Genomic DNA, 23,670 nt, shown 5'->3' on the forward strand with positions numbered 1-23,670 from the left:
ATTAACTATGCCCAGCAGTATATACCTAGTCACCCCAATTTTAAGAAATGAAATAAATTCCATATTATTTTCAAGAGTAAACTAGATATGTCCTCCCAACCCTGAAGAATCTGCTGCCAATCATGTTTATGTATTTTATCATGGAATAATTTCACCTTTCTCAATCCCTTCCATGTCCCACAGGTTTGTTATAGCTTTCTTAATTTCTCTCACACACACTCCTATCTTGCTACCCAAGAATTGACAAGTAATAAAACAGAAAGGACTGGGCAGGAGAGATAGCACAGCGGTAGAGCGTTTGCCTTGCATGCAGACTATCCAGGATGGATATCCCGGCATCCCATATGGTTTCCCGTGCCTGCCAGGAGCGATTTCTGAGCATAAAGCCTGGAGCACTTCGGGTGTAACCCAACCTCCCCCCCAAAAAAAACAAAACAAACAAACAAACAAAAACAGAAAGAGCTATTGGAGGACTTACATCTTTTAAAGGTACCAGCTTCACTGTTGTTTGGTAGGAAGGAGTAAGAGTGGCTGGGTAGTTATAGTCAACAATATCATGTTTATAATCAGCCTTGTAGGCAATCTAAAATGTAAAGAAAGGACCAAGAAAAATTGGTTCCCACTTTTTTTTACCTTGTTTGAGCATCATAGAAAATAAGTTAAAAGTAACTAGAAACAAAATTAATTCAATTTAATCACCTCAAAGGGAAATGAAAAAGTTAACACTTTTGTCTTTAATTAAGTTAAACACTTCCCCTGAATTAAAGCAAAATTTCCCTCTATAGCATATTTATTAATTATGGACCCCATGTAGATTTTATTAAAAAGAAGCACTGCACACCATGAAGCATTTGCATATAATGTCAGAATTGCTTGGCTAACTCTAAGAAAATAAATAAGTAGAAAATCTTCAGAATATTTATACTTTTCCCCCCAAAGGTCAAATTTAACATTATAAAGTTGAGGATATTTGGCATTTGTATGTGTTTATTTTACATGTCCTTTACCTCCAAGATTTACACCTTGGCATTTGCAAATCTATAAACACAACTAGCAAAGTTAAAGAGATGAATAGTTTATACGTGACAGGAAAGCTGAGAACCTGATCTATTTTGTTAGCTCACTACCTTGAGTGCTGTCTAACCATGGTTGGTCTTCATAGATATAAACATTTAAGAAACAAATCAACCAGCCCACCACCCCTTGGTCATTATCAAATGGCCATTATCAAATTTATACTTGGGAAACGGGAGGACTTTCGAATAGGATGATACTTAACCACTTATATCTTCCTCTCTCAGAAACTGGAAAATTTACTCCCATTAGATCAATTGATAAACAAATTGAAGCTTTTGAAAAAATGTTAAGAATCTTTCCTAGCCTTGGTTTTATTGATTAACAATTTAAAAACTCTTGTGGGTCAATCTTTGTATAATAAATCACTGATTTTTTTTTAAAAGAAGGTTAAAAGGAATTGGCTGAACTGTTCATGCCCCAAGTCTTCCCACCCCAAGTCCCCAGGATCAACAGAACCCACAAAGATACTCACATTGCTGGCCAGATTTGCGACTTTCATGGCATGGAGTGTTCGTTTGTCCATGCCAACTCCCTCATAGTGGCCTCTCATGTGGTTCTGGTAGTTTTCTTTATATTTGTTCTACACAAAAATATGATACTGTCAATAAACCATTTCTTCCTGGCTTGACAGAGATAAACTACATGTTTTAATGCATCACACTTACTATCTAAGTGATTAAGTTGAACTAATTTAAGTAGTGAGTCAATCACTGAATTAAAATTAAAAAAAAAATAAACTCTTAAAACAATTCTTAAAATTTGAACAAGCACAAGAAGGTAGAAGACAAGACAACCAAAAGGTTCTAATGGCCATGAACAGCATAACCCAAACTTGATTTTATTTTGCATCTTCAGTTGTATTTTCACAATGTGAATCCTATGAGGGTGGAGCCTTCCAACAGCCAAGGACTCATTGTGGGGCCCCAGGTGCAAAGCCCCGTGCTAGGCATTGGTGCAATTCAACACATTTAGAAATGTTATCACCTCCCTCTCCAAATAAAGAATAAAATCTAAACTTTTCCAAAATCTTTCATATTTATATCACAGATGGGACACCACAGCAACCATGTGAAGTCATGATTGTGTGTCTCAAATAGAGTTTATCAAATAAAGAGCAAAATAGGGTAATAGGAAGTCATACATGGGAAGATCTGATTAGTTTCTTATAAACTCCAATCATGTCAGGTACCCTGAGAGGCCACTAAGATTCAGAGGGTGGGAGTATTTAAACAGGCCCAATTCTGCTCACCTCAGATGGGCATCACAGCACTCCAGGAGGAGGAAGTATTATACCCATTTTACAGATAGGCAGAGTGGCTCACAAAGCTTAAAAATTTCCCAAACTTAGCCACTTGGCTAATTATGGAACCAGGTAAAACAGTTTCAAAGATGGTCCTCTTTTTTTACAATAAAAAATATTGGTTTTACAAGCAGTATACCTTGTACTGCTCAGAATCTACTCTCAATCAAGTGTACAGAAACTAATAATGTTGATACTTAGGGACCCATGTAGTAACAGGGTTCCAACCTGGTCTTCTATGTTAAAAGCATGTGCTCAGTACTTTGATCAAAGTATGATCTGCTACCCCAAAGTTGTTGTTGCTGATTACTGATTACTTTATTTCTGCAAAGGAAATTCTTCAGTAAGCTTCAAGGAGTCCCTTATGGTTTAAATATTTTTACCATCAAATGTGGCTCAGGAAAAGTAGTCACACAATCTAGCATAGGCTCTTGTTATCTTAAGGAGACATTACCAGATTATGCCTGTGAACGTCTCAGTTTTCAATTGCCACTCAAGTATATAGATGCTCATTTTTGAGAAATAACTAATCTTTGGCTTCCCAGGTGACTATGAGGGTTAAGTGAGATTGGATATTAACAAAGAAACACAAAGTCTTGGTGAAAGAGGTTTTTACATGCTCAGCCAAGCTCTCCCCTCAGCATCCACCAGTAGGAACCAGATACTATTTGAAGAACACATGAAGGCAGTCTGCTCCTATGACCCAAGAGTAGTGACCAAATCTAACACTGCATATGCCAATCCCAGCAGGCAATCTAACATTACATGGGCCAATCCCAGCAGGCAATCTAATACCACATGGACAAATCCTAGTAAGCAATCTCACATTGCACGAACCAATCCAGACAGGCAATTGGAAATGCAAGAACCGTCCCCCACAGGCAATCTACTATTGCATCGTCCAATCCCAGCAGGCAATGGAAATCAAAATTCACAGGTCTCATGCTTCTTTAAGACACTTTCACATAAATATTGCTTAGGAAATGTAAAATTTTAATGATAAAAGAAGCATAAGCAAATGCTTAACCATCAAAAGACTCACATCACTGGTGAATTTTGAGATCTTGCTCACATTCCTGAATTGAGGTGTTTCACAGTAGTTGATACTGTGACCTTTACTATTTTCCAGATCTTTCTTATACTCCACCTTGGAAACCAAAACACCAGATGCATAATAGAAACAAACCCAAAGCCAAATTCTAAAGTGTTACCAGGACTCAACCAGATTGGGTTCTATAATGTTTGTTTTATTTTGTTTGCTTGTTCACTTGGAGGTCAGAACCAGTAGTACTCAGAGCTAATTCCTGACTCTACTTACAGATCACTCCACGAAATGCTTGAAAGACCAAGATAGTGCTAGAGATCTCACAGGCAAGGCAACCACCTTTAGCCCTGTACTATCTTTCCAAAAGGGACTAAATTCCTTCCTTCCTTCCTTCCTTCCTTCCTTCCTTCCTTCCTTCCTTCCTTCCTTCCTTCCTTCCTTCCTTCCTTCCTTCCTTCCTTCCTTCTTTCTCTTTTTTCTTTCTTTCCTTAAGAAAACTTTTAACTCAGGGGCCAGAGCAATAGCACAGCTGGTAGAACATTTGCCTTGCACACAGCTTATCTGGGTTCTATCCCCGGAATTTCATACGGTCCCCTGAACCTGCCAGGAGTGAGTTTTGAGTGTAGAATTCAGTAACCCCTGAGTTCTGCCAGGTGTGGTCCAAAACAAACAAGCAAACAAACAAAATAAGATAATTTTTAACCCAGGATTTTAAAATACAAGGCACAGAATATTGTGAGTGAAAAGCATTATTTTTTAAACTAATGCATAAATAGCTAATTTGCTTTCAAAATATAAAATTATAAAGTTTCTTTCAAGAGCAAATAATACTAAGATTATATAAAGGTGGTCATTGGTTAGTTGGTGGGAAGTGTCTGTTGGGAGGATATTTGGACTTGTGCTCACAGTCTCTTCCTTGGCCTGGTACAGTTTCACAGATGTGCTTATTATAAAAATATTCATAAGACACTTATGATCCATATAATTTTCTGGAAGAATTTTTAATAACATTTAATCAAATTTAATCTAATCTATCTACAAAAGAGTACAATAAATAAGACCATTCACAAATATGGTGATTCTTTTGTTTTTTTGTTGTTTTTTTTTTTGTCTTTAGCTCACACTCCATAATGCTCAAGGGTTACTTCTAGCTCTGTACTCAGAAATTACTTCTAGCAGTGTTTGAAGGATCATATGGGATGCCATTGATAAAAAGCAAGTTGACTGTGTGCTTAATACTAAAATACTAAGAAAAGTATTTTAGAATATTTGCATATCTGTTTCTGAGTTGTAGGTAACTTGATGTGCAAGTAATTATAATAACCTTCATTCTTCCCACCACATGTCTACCTGCTGTTCTATATCATTCCAGCCCTCTGGGTAGCTGGATGTAACATGTGAGCAATAAAGATTAACCAAAGTCTAAATTAGACCAAGGAAGTTTCCTTTGTAATCTCTGTCCAAAAGAAATTAAATTAGTTTTCCTTTATTATAAAGCAAATAGGACTATATCTTTGAAAGCATGAAAGATATAATGTTTACAGTATGCTATAAAAGGAGAAAAACACAAAACTATCGCATCATTTTGCTCTTGACTTTAGTTCTGTCCCTAAAAGTATCTGGACTGGGAGGAGACACTAACTTCACTTTTCCAGGCCTACAACATAGGCCAGACTAGAGGTTGAGATGGTCTATTTAGATCTAAATTTCCTTGGTTTGTTTTTTTTTTTTGGGGGGGGGAATCACACCCAACAGCACTCAGGGGTTCCTCCTGGCTCAACACTCAGAAATCACTCCTGGCAGAGTTGGGGAACCATATGGTATGCCAGGATTCAAACCACCGCCTTCTGCATGCAAGGCAAATGTCCTACCTCCGTGCTATCTCTCTGGCCCCTGGATCTAAATTTCTGAGAGTTGAGGGTGAGGTGCAGTAAACTTTTTACCTAACTGAATAGAGACCCAATATTTTAGGTTCCCTGAGTCATACAGTATCTAGATTAACTACTCAACCCTGCCCCTGCAGCTTGAAGACATCCATAGGTAGTAGATAAACAAATATTGGATGGAAGTGTTCCAATCAAAATATTTCTTTACAAAAATAGCTAACTGAGCTCTGGCCTAGAGCATAAGAATCATCAGGTTATTTACCTAAGGTCTGATTATTTATCTAGGAATATTTATCTAAGGCCTTGGCATTCATCTATTACTTCAAATAGTTTCAGGCCAATTTGCAAACAAGTATTAGTTTGGGTAGAGCACTGACCTTCAGAGGCTAGAAAAGATATGTATTTTAGGATATTTGCATATATGTGTTAGATTACACCTTACTTCACCCAAAACAAAGATCACCCCTGGTTTCTCTGTATGTTTGTTTACAATTTGGTTTTACTCAAAAAACAGAGATTGTTTTACATGTCTCAAGCAAACTTGGGTGGGACTGGCTCAGGATAGGCCTTAATTCCTTAATTCCCTGCCTGGGGGTGGTCTCTGTGCTCAATAAAAATGACAGTTCTAGCATACTGCTCTCTCAATGTGAGGTAGAAGATTGCTAGACTACATGTGTTTCACTCTCAGTTTGTTTGGATAATTTTCATCAGTGACCTTAGCTCATACCCACTTTCCCGAAACAGTGTTTTGGGGCATTACATATCTGTTTCTGAGTTGTAGGTAACTTGTTATACAAGTAATTAAAATAGCCTTCATTCTTCCCAAGCAAAAAATTTGTCAGTTTTAAAGTCTTCAGGATTAGTAAACAATTGAGAAAAGTAAGCAATTGAGAGAAGCTATTGGGATCATCTGAGGATATGTAAGAATATAAGGGGCTAAAGGGGTTATTTTCTTATAAATCACTTGTAGCAATTCTAAAATGCTTAATCTCTGGGTAGGCCAGACAAAATAGCCCCTCACAGCCAGTTGAGCCTTAAAGATAAGGGGAACTGTCCATCTGTAAATACACTTTAAACAACTCTCAGAAACCTAACAATAATAACATGAGGCGAGTTTGCATGTCAGAAAACTCATTTCTCAGTCTTAGATTTCTACTTGATAACAATTCCATCTTCTTATAAAAATTGGTGCTAATGCAGTGTTCTGGCAATGTTCTAGAATTTTGCATTTCTAAAGCTCTTGGAAAACTTGGGGCAAGATTTTGAAGCATCAGAGAAAATTAAAATTCTAAGATCATTTGTAAATTGCTATTCAGGATATATCCAGTCTTGGGAAACTGTTAACTTTGGTGAATTCCATGTGACATGTCAAGGAATCTTTCATTCTGGGGTCACCCCCAAGTCTTGTCCCCAGGAGGGGACTGCACATCCATACTCACCTCACTCACAAGCTTATTCACACTTTGAGCCCTTTTAAGAACCAAGTTGTCTTGGGCAGAGAGGGAGTGATAATGAGCTGCCCCCTTCATCTTACTGAAGTCCTGCCTGTATTTGATCTGAAAGAAAAATGCAAAGAAGGTTCAGACTTCTTCTTGGCAGACTTTTCATGTCAACATACATTAAACAGAAATTCTTTTCTTTTCTCCATTCAATCTATCCACACCTTGAATTGTTTTGTATTAACACCTTACTGAACCTTTTCACACTTTTTATTCTCAGACACACTATACTCAAGGTCTCAATAAGTCTTAAGCATCATTCAAACCCATCTTGCCCTTGACTTTACTATGTGCTTGTCACTTCACCTGAGGGACATAGTCCCTTTCTTCCCCACTCAGAGTAGAAGTGCACAACCCAGGAACATGAATAATAAAGTAACAGCATGGTACCAAAGACAAGTAGAGAGTAAAGGGGGATGTGAAGTGACAGGCTTTTGTGCTAGACCAAGTTCAAGTTGGCCTGTTGGCTTGAAAGCATGGAATCACTTCACCAAGTTTATTTATAGCCCCTCTTCCAGGAATGGCCAGCTGGCCACCATTCTGCAAATAAAAATAATTGTACTAACCGAGTCACACCCAGTCTGAAAATCACAGGAATTATTTTCATTAGCAAGTCCCAATTTCTGGAGGGAGTCTTTCGGTAAAAGTCTTTCCTATACTTGGATTTTCTGGTGGAACCAGCACTTGTTTCAACTGACTGACGTGAGTTATGCCATTTGTCTATGCCAATCTCATTGAAGTAGCAGACTGACAAAATAATCTAAATTTGACCAAAGAAGTTGATATCAGAAGCTGGATAGAATTGGGGGCTAACATCTGCTCTGACTCTGTTTGAAGTCACATATCCCTGCTTCAGTTTCAGGAAACATATTCTTCAGTCGAACTTCTCTGGCTTGTTCCAAGATGGTACTTACATCACTTGCAAGTTCGTTGGCTTTCTTGGCATTCTGATAAGCTGGTGTGATCATGGCCGGGAAGCTGCCCTTTCCTCTTTGTTCTTCACCTTCTTCCAAGTAACCCTGATGATCAATAGAAACCATTCATCAGTGATGCTCTCAGCGCCCCATCCCAAAGAGTGGGAAAGAGCAGCGATCTCATTCCTACAGCCCAGTGCTGTAGGAGTAGTTGTCTACCCTAGCGATAACCCTGGGAGCAGTTTTACGTGGTGAACTTAGTACACACTGGAGAGCAGGCCAGCTCAGTAATGTTCAGGACACAGGTGGCACCAAAGAGATGCTGGTTATTATCAATGTCATCAACTCCATTTACACAATAGAAATCAAAATACCTCTAGTTTCTCAGGCTCCTGTGAGTCTCAGGTTCTGCCTTTCTCAGAAAAACTGACAGGTCTAGGCAGAGAGCTCTGTGGGCATCCTAGGTCCTGTCTCCCCTAGTGATGGGTGTGATATACCAAGAAACAGAACATTCTATGACATTTTGAATCTTCACAGTGGGTGTACAGGGGAGGATGGAGTTGACAGTACTGTAAGATGATCTGAAATGGAGTTAAAACCTACTTGGAAGTATCAGAGCCAAGACTTCGTTTCATCCTTTCTCCTCCCTCCACATTAACACCTCCCACTGAGGGGATCTTAGCTTTCTGGAAGCTGCTCTCACAATCCCTGTAGAAACCTCCCCCAGCAGAGGCTCCTTTCACCAATAGGATCTTGTCCCTGATTCCAGTGGGCACTGCTTCCTCAGCCAAATGTGCCCACATTTTGCCTATAAACTCCAAGCAACCTCAGGCTCATGACTCCCTGCTCCAAGGCAGGGGTCGCCTGCTCAGAGGCAGGCCTACTCAGGTGAGTCAGCAAGACAGCTGCATCAGGTGAAAATAGCCAGGCTTCTCTTTTGCCAAGGGTGGCAATGGTCTGGCCTAAGTGCTCCTTTATGCATAGTTTCCAAGTTAAAAAAATAAGTCAGGAGAAAGAGATGAAAGGAAAATATAAAGAGGGGAAGGGAGGAAAAGAAGGAAGAAAGAAAGAAAGGAAGGAAGGTAGGAAGGAAGAAAGGAAGGAAGTAGAAGTCTTTCAAAGTCTTCTTTTCCCTTTTGCCTATTCTGCTCTATATTATAGGGTTAGTTTGTGACTTCATTTTAGCTTCTCTTCCTTTGACTGCTTATCACTACCTGTTGTGTATACCTTTTTTCTTTTTTCAGTGTGGTATCCATTCCTACTTGGGACTTGACTGTCAGCAAATAATAAATTGAACACATGGGCTAGTCCATTAACCTAAATATATAGTTACCCATTAGGAAGAGCAATAGTTTGTTGGTTTTACAGCCATTTATAGTTTTTCTAAGGGTGTTCCTGCTTCTCTCTTGCCCTCTTCCTCAGGTTCTGGCAAATCGTACTAACTCACACAGTGAAATGTCACAACAACAGTCCTCTCAACAGCTATCATGGTGGCATCAAACAACACCTACTCTGATTTCTGTGTTAGCTATTCACACAACTAGAAACAGCAGTGACCATGCCCTAGTAATTAGGAACCAACCACTGTATTCTGAATTCCATGTCACATGGAATTCACATGGATGCTAGTAATAAAATATATGACTGTTATAAACTAATGGCAGAGAGAACCCTCAAAATACAGAATAAAATATTGCCATATAAAGACATCAAGTTCTTTTTAATAGAACTTATCTTAAAGTTCTCTTGAGTCCTCAAAATAATACATTTAAGACATTAAATCCCATTAAACACATGTTTTCATTGCCCCAAAGCACTGAAATACCATTAGGATAACTTATAATGGACTTTAATAAGCTCATTATATAATGCTATTTTCATACCAAACCAAACATTCTTGCAAAAGAGATATAACCTATCTTCACACATATCTTCAGTATTGAAGAGTCACATATGTTGTAGTTATCTACCTACTTCCTTCAAGTCAGATTGGTACAACTAAGAAAAAACATTGACTAAGCCCACTGAATACTCTTACAGCACATATGCTTGGTCTTCCAATATTCTCCATTTAGAAACATAAAAAATATCTCTTTTTTTCCTTAAATCTAGTACCAGAAAATAGATGAAGAGAATGTGCAAATTAAAAACTAGCTTGCAATTGTTATCTCAACCATTTTAACACCTTGTCAAAATGTAGTTCATTTAAGAAACAAAGTCAAGGGAGTAGTTTGTATTCTTTGACATGTTCCTTTCTCTACTTGCCTAATTAGGAATTCATTTGCTAAGAAAATGAATCTTGCTACTTGGGTGCTCAGTATTTTTCAAGTTCTGTTTTATAAAATCTGTTCATGAGTATGCAGTGATGGGCTATGAAGAAGTCAACCTTTGTCCTGGGAAGATGTTCTTAAGTGAATGAGTGAAAGAAAAAAATGAGAAATCTTTATTTTGGGTAAACCTATCATATTCTTATCTTTCTTTATTGAAAGGTAAGGTGCAAATAGTTCAAAAAAAGTCCTGTGTTTGATTCTTTTAGGCTTGAAAAATCTACTTTTTATCAGTAGAGCAAAGACAAACCATAGTCAAGACCCAGTATACAGGAACACAGGCTAGGTCTCGGACTAGCTATTGAATGTCATGAGAAGTGACAATGGCTATGTAGTCATCTCTCATCTCTCTGAAAGTCATTTATCACATACCTGACCAGTCGGAGACATGCATTCCTTTGTCACTGTGCCCTCAGCTCCAACAGCTGAGCCAACTATTCCCTTCATTTCCTGTTGGTACTGTTGGTGGTACCTCACCTATTGGAAAAGAAAGCACAAATCCAGTGAAGTTAACTTCCTGAGTTCAAAAGGCATGAGAAAGTAGACCAGAAGTAGGTCTCACCAGGCCCAGGCAACTTCCTCTTTTCTCCCTTACCATGACAATGTGGTGTGAACACTTACATCACTCGCCAGTTCATTGGCTCTTTTGGCGATCTGATAAGCAGGGGTGATCATAGCAGGAAAACTGCCCTTCCCTCTCTGCTGTTCACAGGCCTCTGTGTATCTCACCTGTGAAAGGAGAACTAAGGTGATCAATCCTAAGGCACTCTTCCTATCCATCAGGAGTCTAAGAGAAGTAGGCTAATGTTAGCTCCCATAACACTCTTTACCCCATCACAGAACTTAGGGCAACCCTGCTGGATTATTGCTGGAGGAACCAAGTGCATCTACTATATTCCCAACACCTAGTACAGCTCCTGGCACACAGAAACCCTCCATCTGGAGTCTCACACAAATTTGTGAAATACATGATGGGAGTCAGGTAGCCAATCTCAGAAGAGAAATAAAACTTTTGCCTTCAAGAAATTGCAGGTTTGGGGGCCGGGCGGTGGCGCTAAAGGTAAGGTGCTTGCCTTGCCTGCGCTAGCCTTGGACCGATCCCCTGGTGTCCCTTATGGTCCCCCAAGCCAGGAGCAACTTCTGAGCACATAGCCAGGAGTAACCCCTGAGTGTTACCGGGTGTGGCCCAAAAACCAAAAAAAAAAAAAAAAAAAAAAAGAAATTGCAGGTGAAATTGGGGAAATAAAAAAAGCTTTTCAAACCAAGGAAACCACTTACTGATCTAGCTTCCACAAGTCCTTGGTATTAGGCTATGGACTAGCTGATAGAAATTCTCTCAAAGTCATGTCTGATAATTTGAAGAGTCTAAAATGAGAAATTTAAGATCAAGCTAATCTATCTGGCTTTCCACTAATGCTGTCAAAAATTTTTTTCTCTAAAGAAGAGTTTTCACAAAGTCTATACATGTAGATTCCTCTGACTCAACCTAAACCTTTATTCTTTTTAGTCCCCATGCAAGACTGAGATGCCTTCTACATTTTTTGTCCCTCCATCTCTAAACAAGGAAAGATCAGGGAGAATCATGAAGGACAATCCCTAATCTCATCATTCCTTACATCGCTTTGAAGCTGGCTTCCTGCCTTGGCCCGTAGCAGCTCAGGCGTATCAGCCACCGTGGTGAATCTTGAGATGCGCTCATCATGGCCTCTCTTGTATTCCACCTATGGGGAGAGAGCAGAGGCCAGGTCACACCCAGAAGCCTGTTAGAGTCTTCACAAGTATCACCTGCACTAGAGACAACCCTGTGGCCAGTCTACCTGGCTGGCCGGGTGTGATTCTACTAGAAGTCTGAAAGAGTACCAGGCACTGTTGAACACTCATAGACATGAACTCACGTCACCTCCAAAACAGTAATAGAACTACTCCTCTTTATAAATGAGCATCAAGAGAAATGACAGGTTAAATAGTTGGCTTCTGAGTTAAAATGCCAGACTTCCAGGAGCATAGTCTAAGATCTGAATCAACAAGCTATGCCATTCTTGAAGAAGACCTTCCATCCAATGAATAAAAATCAGTGTCCTTGGGGGTCAGAGAGATAGTATAGGGGGGAGGGCACTTGATTCGCACATGCCCAACCTGGGTTTGATCCCCAGCATTCCTTATGGTCCCCTAAGCACTGCCAGGAGTAATTTCTGAGTGCAGAGCCAGGTGTGACCCCTGAAATTGCCACCCAAAAATCTTTTAAAAAGTCAATATCCTCAATGCTGAGGAGACCTCAAGAAATTGTTCAGCCCATTTTTTGCTTGAGTGATCGGCTTTTCTTCATTTGACAGATGTAGTTCAATAAACACAGAACATAATTTCTGGAAAACATAGGATCATGATTTTCTCCATAATGTTGTACTACCAGTATCCACTTATTCAAAACATCTCAGTATGCAGTTGCTGTTAGTTTATTTGTTTACTTTTGACCTGGGACTCATGAATGACAAACTCAGCATGATCAAGAATGAGTAGCAGTTAAGGTACTCACTTGGCTGGCCAGCTGGTTGGCTCTCTTGGCCCTTTGGTAAGCAGGAGTGATCATGGCTGGGAAGCTCCCCTTGCCCTTCTGTGGCTCATAATCTTCTGCAAAGTCCTGATGGCCAGAACCAATGTCAGCATGAGAACTAATATGATGTCAGAGGAGAACTAATATAATTTTAATGGCAAGTGCCACCAGAACCCACAGATTGGATTTATAAGGAACTTGAAAATATGTCAGTCCTTTAGAATAAACTGGAAAATGGTGGTCTGAATAACATTTCCCTAAGTTAAAGAAATCATATTTCCCATATCAAAGAGTCTTTCTCTCCATGCTTATACTATGTGGAACATAGCACTGCACAACTCAGACCAAAGGGGAGAACAGCCCTTCTGGCTCAATGACTTAAACCAGATTATGTCTGAGAATGCAGCAGTACATATCCTAGGGACTTTTCTAAAATCAGCCATTGGCGACAACATAACTAAGTACTAAAAATCAGATGTGTATCCCCCTCAAAAAAAAAAACACTTTAGTTTACTATGTTACTGAAATACAACTGTGAAAGACTTGTAAGAAATAAAAAAAATTAAAAAACACTTTAGTATCTGTAATGATTACTTTTCTTTAATTCATTTCATTAATAATTTTAATTAAATCACTGTGAGGTATACAGTTACAAAGTTGTTTATAATTGAGTTTCAGTCATATAATATTCCAATATCCATCCTTTCACTAGTGCAAGTTTCCCACCACCAATGTCCCCAGATCCCCTTGTAACATCCCCTGTTTGCCTTTATAGGAGACATTTTTCTTTTCTCTCTATTTCTCTGTTTCTCTTCCTTTTTTCCTTTTAGACAACGTGGTTTTCAATACTATTACTGAAGGAAATCATGCATATCACTTTACTTCCCTTCAGAACCCAGTTCTTGTCTAGTGTGATTATTTCCAACTATCTATCAATGTCATAATGGTCCTTTCTCTACCCTAACAACTCTCTTTGTGGAAAGTTTCCTACCACAGATTAGTTATCCTGGTCTTCATTTCTATTGTCTTTGGATATTATTACCATATTATCTTTTATTTTATACCCCACAAATCCTTCTCCCTCCCTCTGATTCATTGGGAAAAAATGAAGTTATGAATTTACTTAACATGGATAGATATGTACAATATTATGCTAGTTACTTTCTTTTTAAATTTTTGGTTACACCCGACACTGCTCAGGGGTTACTCCTGGCTCTGGCTCTGCGCTTAAAAATCACTCCTAGCAGGCTCTGGGGACCATATAGGATGCTGGGAATCAAACCTATGTCCGTTTCAGGTCAGCCAAATGCAAGGCAAACACCCCATGCTATCTCTCCGGCCCCTTAATGAGACATATACACTTTAGTGTATCTTGGCTTTTTCTTCCCATTTTCTTAAAGAAATAAAATTATTAAAAACTAACAATATTTTCCTAAGTGGTTTCCACAAAGAACAGGTGCCCCATGTGTGTGAAAGCAATTAGAGCATTCTAGGTGGAGTAGAAATAGCTTCAGGTGATTAGTGGAACACTTTGTTTACTAAAGGAAACATGGGCACTCAGAGTCTTTGTTGTTGTTGTTGTTTTGATTTTTTTTCTAACAGTAGGTCACGTAAGTTTGGTTAACCTCCAGACTAATAGATACAGTATGTCAATCACTAACGATCTGAGTTAAAATTCTCTTTTCTACATAGAGCCAAAGCTAAAAATCTAGCATGGGCCTCATGGCTGGTTGGCCTTAAATTCTGTTGTCAATTTCCCTTTCCTCTGAATCTGGTGCTCTCGCCTCCCACTTTACAAGGGCTCTTGTAATTATGTCACAGGGACATATTCACCCTAATAATCCTGCATGAACTTCTAAACCTGAGAGCTGCAGTGTTAGTGTCAAAGTCCTTTTAACCATGTAGGAAAATTTACTCACAAATTCTAGGTATCAGGACTTGGGACTCCCAAGTTCCAAGATAAGGTCCCAGATAGGCTTCCAAGATAAACTCCCAGAACTGTCTTTCATTTTATAGCTCATGTGCCTTACTTACACAGAACTGCCACTCTGAGTGGATGACCTGACTGCCAGGGCAGTGCACCCCAGCTGGGGGCCAGATAAAGTGCTCACTGCATTTCTCACAAATGGGACCTAATTTTCTTCATAGTCCTGGTCCTGGATTGATCTGATAATTAGTCCATTGGGCCTGAATGGTTTTGCTTTGATTTTCCTTTTCCCTATTTTTGTTTTTCTTCCTCTCTTTAAATTTTCCTTATGATTTCAATTTCACCTAGAAAGATTAAATATTTAAAATACTTGATCTCCCATAGACTCATCCATATAAAAGTAAGACCCAGAGCCACATGGACTGTGTCTTTCTCTATCTCTGTCTCTGTCTCTCTCCATCCTCGCCCTCTGAAGATGCCCTTACCATGTCTAGGTATGCTGCATAATTTCCAAGTCTTCTAAGTAATAAACCTCTTTTAGAAAAGCTTCTTGATGGTTTATGGAAATGTATTAACATTCTTTTAACATGTTATTACCAATAGACTGACAATAGCATTCATACTTCTCCCTACCACAACAGTCAAAATAAAGGAACATCTCAAAAGAATTGCTCCATAGTGACTAATGTCATTTTTAGGGCACTTACCTCCCCCAGAGCCTTCCGGGCCTCAACCATCCTTACAATTTCAGGATCTGGCAGACCTCCTGGGCACCAGGAATTGTCTTCTCCATATCCAGTCCAATAGGCTCTCTGAAAAGAAAACCCAAAATGCATAGAAATACACCTCATACCATTTGGTGAGCAAACCACCCACAATCCCAGCAACACTCATATTCATTGTCAACATTAGATAGGAATTCTCTTAAAAAATCTTAATTCCTTTGTCCTAGCTAGAATGTTCATTCCTTTCAGATTTGAAAATAACCCATTTTCCTAAATAATGAAACTATATTAGTTTTCTATGTACCATCAAAGAGTTCCAAACTTAAATCATTAGGATTTTGCTCCTCAGTTCATCAAAACTGGGCAGCAGGGGAATGCTATGGGCAGGATAATGTGGGGCTTATCACTCAATCAAGCTGTAAAAGCCCACTGCAATGATCTGTATGTTGTGGGGCTAACATTTGGCTAAGCAAATAACATAAAGAAAAAAAAAGAGAGAGAAAAAGGCTGAAGCGGTGGCACGGAGTGGTAAGGCATCTGCCTTGCCAGCACTAGCCTAGGACGGACCGCAGTTTGATCCCCGGCGTCCCATATGGTCCCCCAAGCCAAAAGTGATTTCTGAGCGCATAGCCAGGAGTAACCCCCCCCTGAGTGTTACCAGGTGTGCCCCCCAAAATAAAAACACCCAAAAAAGAGAGAGAAAAAGGAAGGAAAAGTTTACCTTATGTTAACGGTATATTAAAGATATACTTATGTTCTAACTAGGGAATAATTAATTAATAGAAAACACTTATGTGCTGCAATGCATAGATGACAGAAACCCTTGAGAGGTTTTAGAGAGCAGTTGGCATGTGATGGACTTATTCTGGGCCAGATGCAGGAATTTTGAGTTGTGATTCTGAGACTGGAGTCCATTAACAGAGGAAATAGAAAGAAGAAGTCACTCATGCTGGGCCATCACTTCCACACGGACAAGGAGTTTCCATCTGTTTTTTTTTTTCTAATGTATTTAACAGCCCAGAATAGTGTCTTCCATATAATAAATGCAGTAAACATTTTGTTCTAAGTTCCAGGATAGGACATGATGAATAAAAGCATGAAGGCAGTGAAGGGGCTTTGTGGGAAAGACCAGGAAGGTGTAACTATGAGATGCAAAAGACAGATATGAATGTCTCATGAAGATAGCTCAGGTTTGCAGTGCCTACCAGAACACCTACTCTATTCCCTCTAGAAGTAGAAATGACCAGCATTTCAAAGGCATAGCATGTCACTGTGAGTCTTATCTCTTTCTCCAATCCTATTCCTAACTTGTTTCTCACCTCATTCCCCAGTGGCTGCCTGGTAGGTGCAGCTGCGCCTTCCTTGGATTTCATGTCCCAGTGAAAAACAGACTTAAACTGTTCGCTATGCTCTTGGTCACCAATCTGTACAATGAACAGGCCATCAGTAATGTTTCCATCAGAGAAGAGAAGACAAGTAACATACAGCTAAATCATAAGTCTCAGATGCGAAGCCTCAAAGGCCCATAGCACACACTACATTTTTGGAAGCACTGTTGTTGCTTCTGCTCCACAAGCCTGGTGGCTAGACAGAGCCTCTGCTGCATGCAGGGCCCTATGGGCAGAGCGTTTAGAGTTTATTGCTTGAACTAAGACTTCAAGATGACCACAGGAGCCACTGAACTTCAATCTGCAACAATTTCGCCCCAAAATATAGTAAAGCTTTGCCCCCCCCACTTCACATAAATGTTCCCTAATATTTTACAACGTTCCCTTTAACATCTTGAGCGATAATACACCTTGCATTAACTTTTGCATACAGGTACAAGGTTGGTGTCAAGGTTCATTTTTTCCCATGCAATCTAATTATTATATCTAATCATTGCAGTGCCATATATTTAAAGGCCACTTTTAACTGAACTCGGTGGTGATTTTTGGGAAAGCCAGTGACTATAAATCCAGCTCTAGTTCTGAGTTTTGTATTATAGCCCATTGGTTTATTGATACATTCTTATGAATTCATCATCCTGCTTTTATAGTAAGTCTAGAAACCTGGTAACCTACAATTTTGCTACTCGAGATTTCTTGGCTATTCTAAAATCTTTGTTCATAACAATTTATAGGCTTAATACTTCTTTTGTTTGTTTGTTTGTTTGTTTGGTTTTTGGGTCACACCCAGCAGCGCTCGGGTGTCATTCCTGGTTCAATGCTCAAGAATCGCCCTGGCGGGCATGGGGAACCATATGGGATGCCGGGATTCGAACCACCATCCTTCTGGATGCAAGGCAAACGCCTTACCTCTATGCTATCTCTCCAGCCACGGCTTGATACTTCTTATACAACTCCAACATATTTATTTTTAAATTCATAAATGAAAAGATCTTTACATGTTTTTCCTAGGACTTTTGAGAAACCACCACAAACATTACCAAGACTAAAGGCGAGGCTTCTGGTTAGCAGATCTACTGATATTTTTGAACCAGTTAATTTGTCCTGGAGACAATCTTGTGCATTATAGGATGTTTAGCTGCACAGCTAAACAGATGTCCTGTATCCTCCTTCCCACTAATTGTGGCAATTGACAGAAGTTATCACCTTGTGTCCCATGAGGGGTAAAATTGCCCTCTTTGAGAACTTGATTTAAGGATACAGAAACAATGAAAATAGATGTTCTACCCACTTACAGAAGTTCTGTTTTGCTATCCAATCCCTTTACTGAGAAGTGTTGCCTATAACCACAAGGTTCATGCTTATACTAAGAAACAGGAAGAGGAGGGAAGCCAACAATGTTACTAGTAAGATAAGAAGTTGAAGAGTTCAAGTTCAGAGTTCAAGTTCATTATCTCAACAGAAGAGAAGCTAATTATTTTCTCCTAAAACTCCAATCCCATCTACCAAATAGGAAATTTTGTCTTAGTAATGATTTATATATTCATTTTTAAAGATGGACACGTAGAAACAGGAAAATGTCCTTCTGTCTCAGTTACCAACTCACAATCTTCATTTTCCTTCTTCATCATGACCATTAAATTATCCCTTATATTACCTGTTTTAATTTTATCATAGGTACATTAAGTTTGTGTCCACTGACTTGACAAAGTCTCTCAGAGTTACAAGTAAGAAAGTAATCCACTACATTCCCTGGGGTAGTTTTAAATCAGGGACTTAAAAGGGGGCAAGGTTGTCTATTTTAAGGCTTATAGGAAAGGAGAAAGTGACCTCAATTGTCTGGTGCACACACCTTTGAAGACATACACACATGTACCCCAATAAATAGCAGCACACACTATACAAATCGAAGATACACACAGAAATATACACACACATTTATACGTCCACCCTATAGATGTATAGATATATAGTCTATGTATACACCTATGTATATATGCATGCATTCACATGGCATCATGCATGCATGATGTGTACATGTACATACCTATATATTCACACTTATACACATGCATTCACATAAATGATACCAAATGTAAACATACAGTCTTGCCAGGAAGCTCGTGTGTCTATTTGTGGCTGGAAATAGAACCATTGGTAATCTCAGCCACTTTCCTGCTAGGGTCTGCCACACAATTAAAAGAAAAGGAGTCAGGAGACTGGAGAGATAGTACAGCAAATAAGGCCCTTGCCTTGCATGTGTCTGAGCTGGATTTGATCCCCAGCATCCCAAATGGTTCCTATGCACAGCCAGAAATAATTTCTGAGTAAAGAGCCAGAAGTAACCCTGAGCTTTGCAGGTGTGCCCCAAAAAACATAAGAAAAGAAAGTGAATCCACTATTGCCTTAAAAAAGGTAAATATTGTGCGCAAAGTGGTGTTTGTGTGTGTGTATGAGAGAGAGAGAGAGAGAGAGAGAGAGAGAGAGAGAGAGAGAGAGAGAGAGAGAGAGAGAGAGAGACTATAAGGTAAAGACATGGCAGTTGAGGCCTTATTAAGATCTATAGATATTAAGGGATTATTTTATAGGCAGTATCATACATAAACCAGCCATCCCCTGCATAAGTGCATCTCTTTGAGTTTAATCAATAAAACTCTAGCTACACTGCTACCAAAGCATTGGGTATCTGAAAACTTGAGCAAGTGCTTTTCCCCCCTTGGAGTTCTTTACTCATAAAGCCCCACAAGAATAACAAGAAACTTTAGAAGTATGATAAACCACACAAATCTAGACCTGTACTTACTAGCTACTCGCTAAATGGACAACTGAATGACCTGTGTCTGGGCCTCCGTGACTCTGATAGTATTCAGATGATTCTTGTGAAGGATAAATGATATGATTAAGTCAAAGAACTTCCTGGAGTTTTGGCACTCTAAGAAAGCAACTCAATATGTATCTTGTGATTTCATGGAGTGTGATTTCATGAATTCATCATCCAATGAGCAACCCAGTGACCCTGGGACCAGCAGAATATGGTAATCATAATTTCTACTTCAAATAATTAGAATGTATGTATTAGGAAAGTGAAGCAATGCTACAAGTAAGTGTTATGACACACATTGTAAGAAACAATAATTTCACAGGCTCTGTGAAGCCCTTAGCAAAATGAAGTACTTGGCAGGTGACATCAAGAAAATGATCCAGGAAAGATAAAGGCACATGCTCTTGAGCAGGAGGAATGCAGAAAGTGATTTTAAGGGGGGGGTACCCTAAGGAAGGCAAAAATCATCCTAGAGAGTCTTCCCCCTCTGTGTAATTTGCTAATTTTAGACAGCTACTAACTCTGTCCCACAAAGTCACTTCTTAGGGGCTGGCCATGGGGGAGAGAGGTTAAATAATTCATCATCATATCAAAAGCAAGCTTTGATCAATAGCCAGTTATTTGACAAAAGATCATTGACCATTTTCCCAAAGATTGCCACATTGTGGCCTTCTGGTCAACCCAATTATAACTCACAACAAAATAATTTTGGCCTACTCCCTTCCAAGGGGAAATAGGTGGAAGATTTTAGACACTACTGAATCCAGAGAGATTAATAGTAGGGAACTAGAAGCTTTTAATTTTCTGTATCAAAATATCATGTGGTGGAGGACAAAGGAAATAATAGCTTTGTCATATGTACCCTATTATGTGCACTTTGTTTAATGTGTTAGTTACCCGCTGTATGCTGAGTTTATTGTATAGATGTGTTCTGAGCTGGCAGACAGATAATAACGTCAATAAGGACCTCAGTTATTCAAGCAAATTGTCCTGAGACTCATCTATCCTGGCAAGATAATTACAATCTTTGTTAATTAAATGCACTTTGTTGTGCTGTGGAGAAAACTGTCAGGCTCACATCTAGACAGAGATACTTCAAACAAGCAAACAAAAACAAAACGCAACAGGTGGCTGAGCAAAGAGATTGACTTTCAGAGATATTTCGAAAGTGAGAATTAAGTAACTTACCATGGGGGTGGCTGCTGAAGATTTCTTCACATTTAGGTTTAACGGGCTCTGATAGACACTTGTGAATGTGTTGTTCTTGGGGTTGTGGCTACAGAAATGAAATACAAAACCAAACTTAGACTGTGCTTTAGCTGAGAAGATTAAGTGACTTCTTAAAAGTCAATTTTTTTTTAACAGATAAATATAAAACTTTTTTCTAGAAATAATTGCTTTAAAACTCTGGAAAAAATCAACAAGGACTCTCATTACTTAACAACAACAAATGTTGAAACAGATTTGATCTCTTATTTGAAAGTTGAAACTTCAGTTCATTGCATAAAATTAATTTAAAGGAATTAATTTAAGTTCATTTAAAGTAAATAAATTATTTAATTTAAATTTAAATTATTAACTTAAAGGAAAACTTTTGGACTTAACCCTAGAGTTTGTTTTGAATCTGTGATTGCATACTTGCTAAAAATTAAAACTCAAGCTGGGTGGAAGGGCAGCAAACACTTACGCGTGACAGTATGGCTTTTTCTGGTGACTCACAAAATTATTAACTGAGAGCATCATCTTGCAAGTTTCACAGTGAAAACACGCTTTATGCCATATCTAGAAATCACACAGAAGAGATTTAGCAAAATTACCTCCTATTTTTAACACTCTGAATTTCATATCTTTTGAAGTAAAAATAAAGAAAATTGGCATTTCAACACACAGACAAGTACACAACTAAAATATGTCAGACAAATAATTTTTGATTGTTTGGGGGTCACATCCCAGCAGTGTTTAGCGGCTACTTCTGGCTTTTTGCTCATGAGTACTCCAGGGACCAAGCAGTTTCAGGAATCCAATCCAAGCTTCCTGCATCCAAAGTGTGCAGCAAATAACATAAAAAAATTTTATGGAAAATAAATACAAATGAGGAGGGACAGAAAAAAAGGTGAGGGAATATGTATTTCTTTTTGTTTGTTTAGTGGTTCTAAAAAACCCACCTAGGTTTTGCCTTATACACAGCAGACCCGAATTCAATCCCATATGATCTTTCCAAGACTGTCAGGAATGATTCCTAAGCCCAGAGCCAGGAATAACCCTTGAGCACTACCAGGTGCAGCCTAAATAAAACGAAACAAACAAAAACAGAAACGAAAGAAAGTAAGATAGGAAGGAAGGAAGGAAGGAAGGAAGGAAGGAAGGAAGGAAGGAAGGAAGGAAGGAAGGAAGGAAGGAAGGAAGGAAGGAAGGAAGGAAGGAAGGAAGGAAGGAAGGAAGGAAGGAAGGAAGGAAGGAAGGAAGGAAGGAAGGAGAGAAAGAGAGAGAGAGAAAGAGAAAGAGAGAAGAAAGAAAGAAAGAAAGAAAGAAAGAAAGAAAGAAAGAAAGAAAGAAAGAAAGAAAGAAAGAAAGAAAGAAAGAAAGAAAGAAAGAAAGAAAGAAAGAAAGAAAGAAAGAAAGAAAGAAAGAAAAAGAAAGAAAGAAAAATTCCACCTGTCCTTAGGTGAGAAAATAAAATTCCATTTGTGTTATCTATAAAGGCACCAAGAAGCTCCTACTAACCTGATCTAGACAGCTGATCTTCTCAGCAGGGTACACTCCATACCCACACCTCGAGCAAGCCTGCACATTCATTTTAAAGTCTTTCTGTCCGTCCAAGAGAGAAAACGAAGAGAAACGACAGGCAAGAGATCCCTAGTCCCAGGCTAGCTGTGTCAGTCTTCCCCAAATCTCAACAACTGCTAATTAAATTCCTGTGAGTACCGAGATAGGTTTCAATCCAACTTCCCCTTTTCTTTGCTGACCTTCCTCTAGCTCCAAGTCAGCAGCGGGGTGGCTTTTAAAGCCACCACTTACTCAAGGGGCTATTTTGGCAACTCACTCAGCACGCATGCGTCTGAGGACTAAGGTGGAGGTATTTCGAGCTGACATACTTCTCTAAATAGAAAAGTGAAGTCACAGCGGCATCATGTTGATGTGGGTGACCAAATCCCCGTGTGTGATCACGGAGCACGGAGCAATTTCACAAGAGCTGTGCTCATCCCCCAAGAAAAGCACTCAAAGGATATTCATCCTCTCGTCCAACAATCAAATTAGAAATGCTTGCTCCGTGAATCCTGTGACAAAAGCAGAAAGGCCAGCTCCCCACAAACAAAGGAATCAGACTAGACTGATTTACTCTTTGGGGAGGGTATACGCATTATGGAATTTTAGCTTTCTATTATCTGTTTGGGGTATTTTGGTTGTTGCTGTTGGTGTTTGGTTTGGGGGCCACACTCAGCAGTACCCAAGACTTACTCCTGGCTCCACACTCCCACCCCACACACACCCCACACCCCAGCTTCTGTTGCACTTTTGTGATGGAATGTTCAGCTTATTCATTGACTTCCTTTGCGCAGTGCTCGTTATCCCCTGTGCTCTCGTCCTATACACAATGTGACCTCAACCTGGTGCCTGGTTCTGTCATCCAGAAGATGGGATCTGAGAGAGAGCAAGAGTTCTGGAACTAAGATCTACCAGCCTAGTGGCTGAGAGGGAACAGCGGGGTCAGGCACTTGTCTTGCTCACAGCCCACCTAGGTGTGATCCTCGGCACTATATACGGTTTCCTGACTATTGCCAGGAGTGATCCCTGACCATGCAGCTAGGACTATGCTCTGAATACCACCAAATAAAATAACATTATGTCCACCAGCCTAATGGAGGAGGTACCCAAGAGGCAGAGATTCAAGGAAAGTGATGGCAAGCAGTAAGCTACTTTGCAGCTAACAACTATCCTTTGTTTTGGACATGAAATTGTGCCTTTTGGTTAAAACCAGATCTACAAAGCATCCAGAATGGGAAAGTAACTGTTAGGCTTTATGCATCCCAGATAAACTATGCACATCTTCATTTTCTTCCTTGTTCTAAAAGTCTTTAAAAAATGTAAAAAAAAAGGGGGGGGCAGAGTGATAGTGTAGTGGTAGGGCATTTGCCTTGCACGTGGCTAACCCAGGACAGACCTGGGTTCAATTCCTGGTGTCCCAAATGGTCCCCCGAGTCAGGAGCTA

The 23,670-nt window shown here is 39.4% G+C and overlaps 1 protein-coding gene across 3 annotated transcripts in view; it reads right to left on the bottom strand.

The window, feature by feature from the left end:
• The window catches only part of NRAP (nebulin related anchoring protein), a 73,627-nt gene extending 51,371 nt beyond the window's left edge, over window positions 1-22,256 (bottom strand). For 2 of the 3 annotated variants that reach the window (XM_049764402.1, XM_049764400.1), the window contains exons 1-14: window positions 22,185-22,256; window positions 21,148-21,242; window positions 20,649-20,736; window positions 16,571-16,675; window positions 15,234-15,338; window positions 12,582-12,686; window positions 11,665-11,769; window positions 10,670-10,777; window positions 10,421-10,525; window positions 7,722-7,826; window positions 6,748-6,864; window positions 3,420-3,524; window positions 1,550-1,657; window positions 479-583 (exon numbers count right to left, since the gene is read on the bottom strand). In XM_049764402.1, the coding sequence (XP_049620359.1) occupies window positions 479-583; window positions 1,550-1,657; window positions 3,420-3,524; window positions 6,748-6,864; window positions 7,722-7,826; window positions 10,421-10,525; window positions 10,670-10,777; window positions 11,665-11,769; window positions 12,582-12,686; window positions 15,234-15,338; window positions 16,571-16,675; window positions 20,649-20,736; window positions 21,148-21,242; window positions 22,185-22,256 (1,428 nt within the window). The remainder of the gene's footprint in view (window positions 1-478; window positions 584-1,549; window positions 1,658-3,419; window positions 3,525-6,747; window positions 6,865-7,721; window positions 7,827-10,420; window positions 10,526-10,669; window positions 10,778-11,664; window positions 11,770-12,581; window positions 12,687-15,233; window positions 15,339-16,570; window positions 16,676-20,648; window positions 20,737-21,147; window positions 21,243-22,184) is intronic. The other variant, XM_049764401.1, reaches the window with a different exon arrangement.
• Between the last annotated feature and the right edge of the window lie 1,414 nt (window positions 22,257-23,670).

This window comes from Suncus etruscus, chromosome 17 (assembly GCF_024139225.1).
Source record: "Suncus etruscus isolate mSunEtr1 chromosome 17, mSunEtr1.pri.cur, whole genome shotgun sequence".
NCBI lineage: Eukaryota > Metazoa > Chordata > Mammalia > Eulipotyphla > Soricidae > Suncus > Suncus etruscus.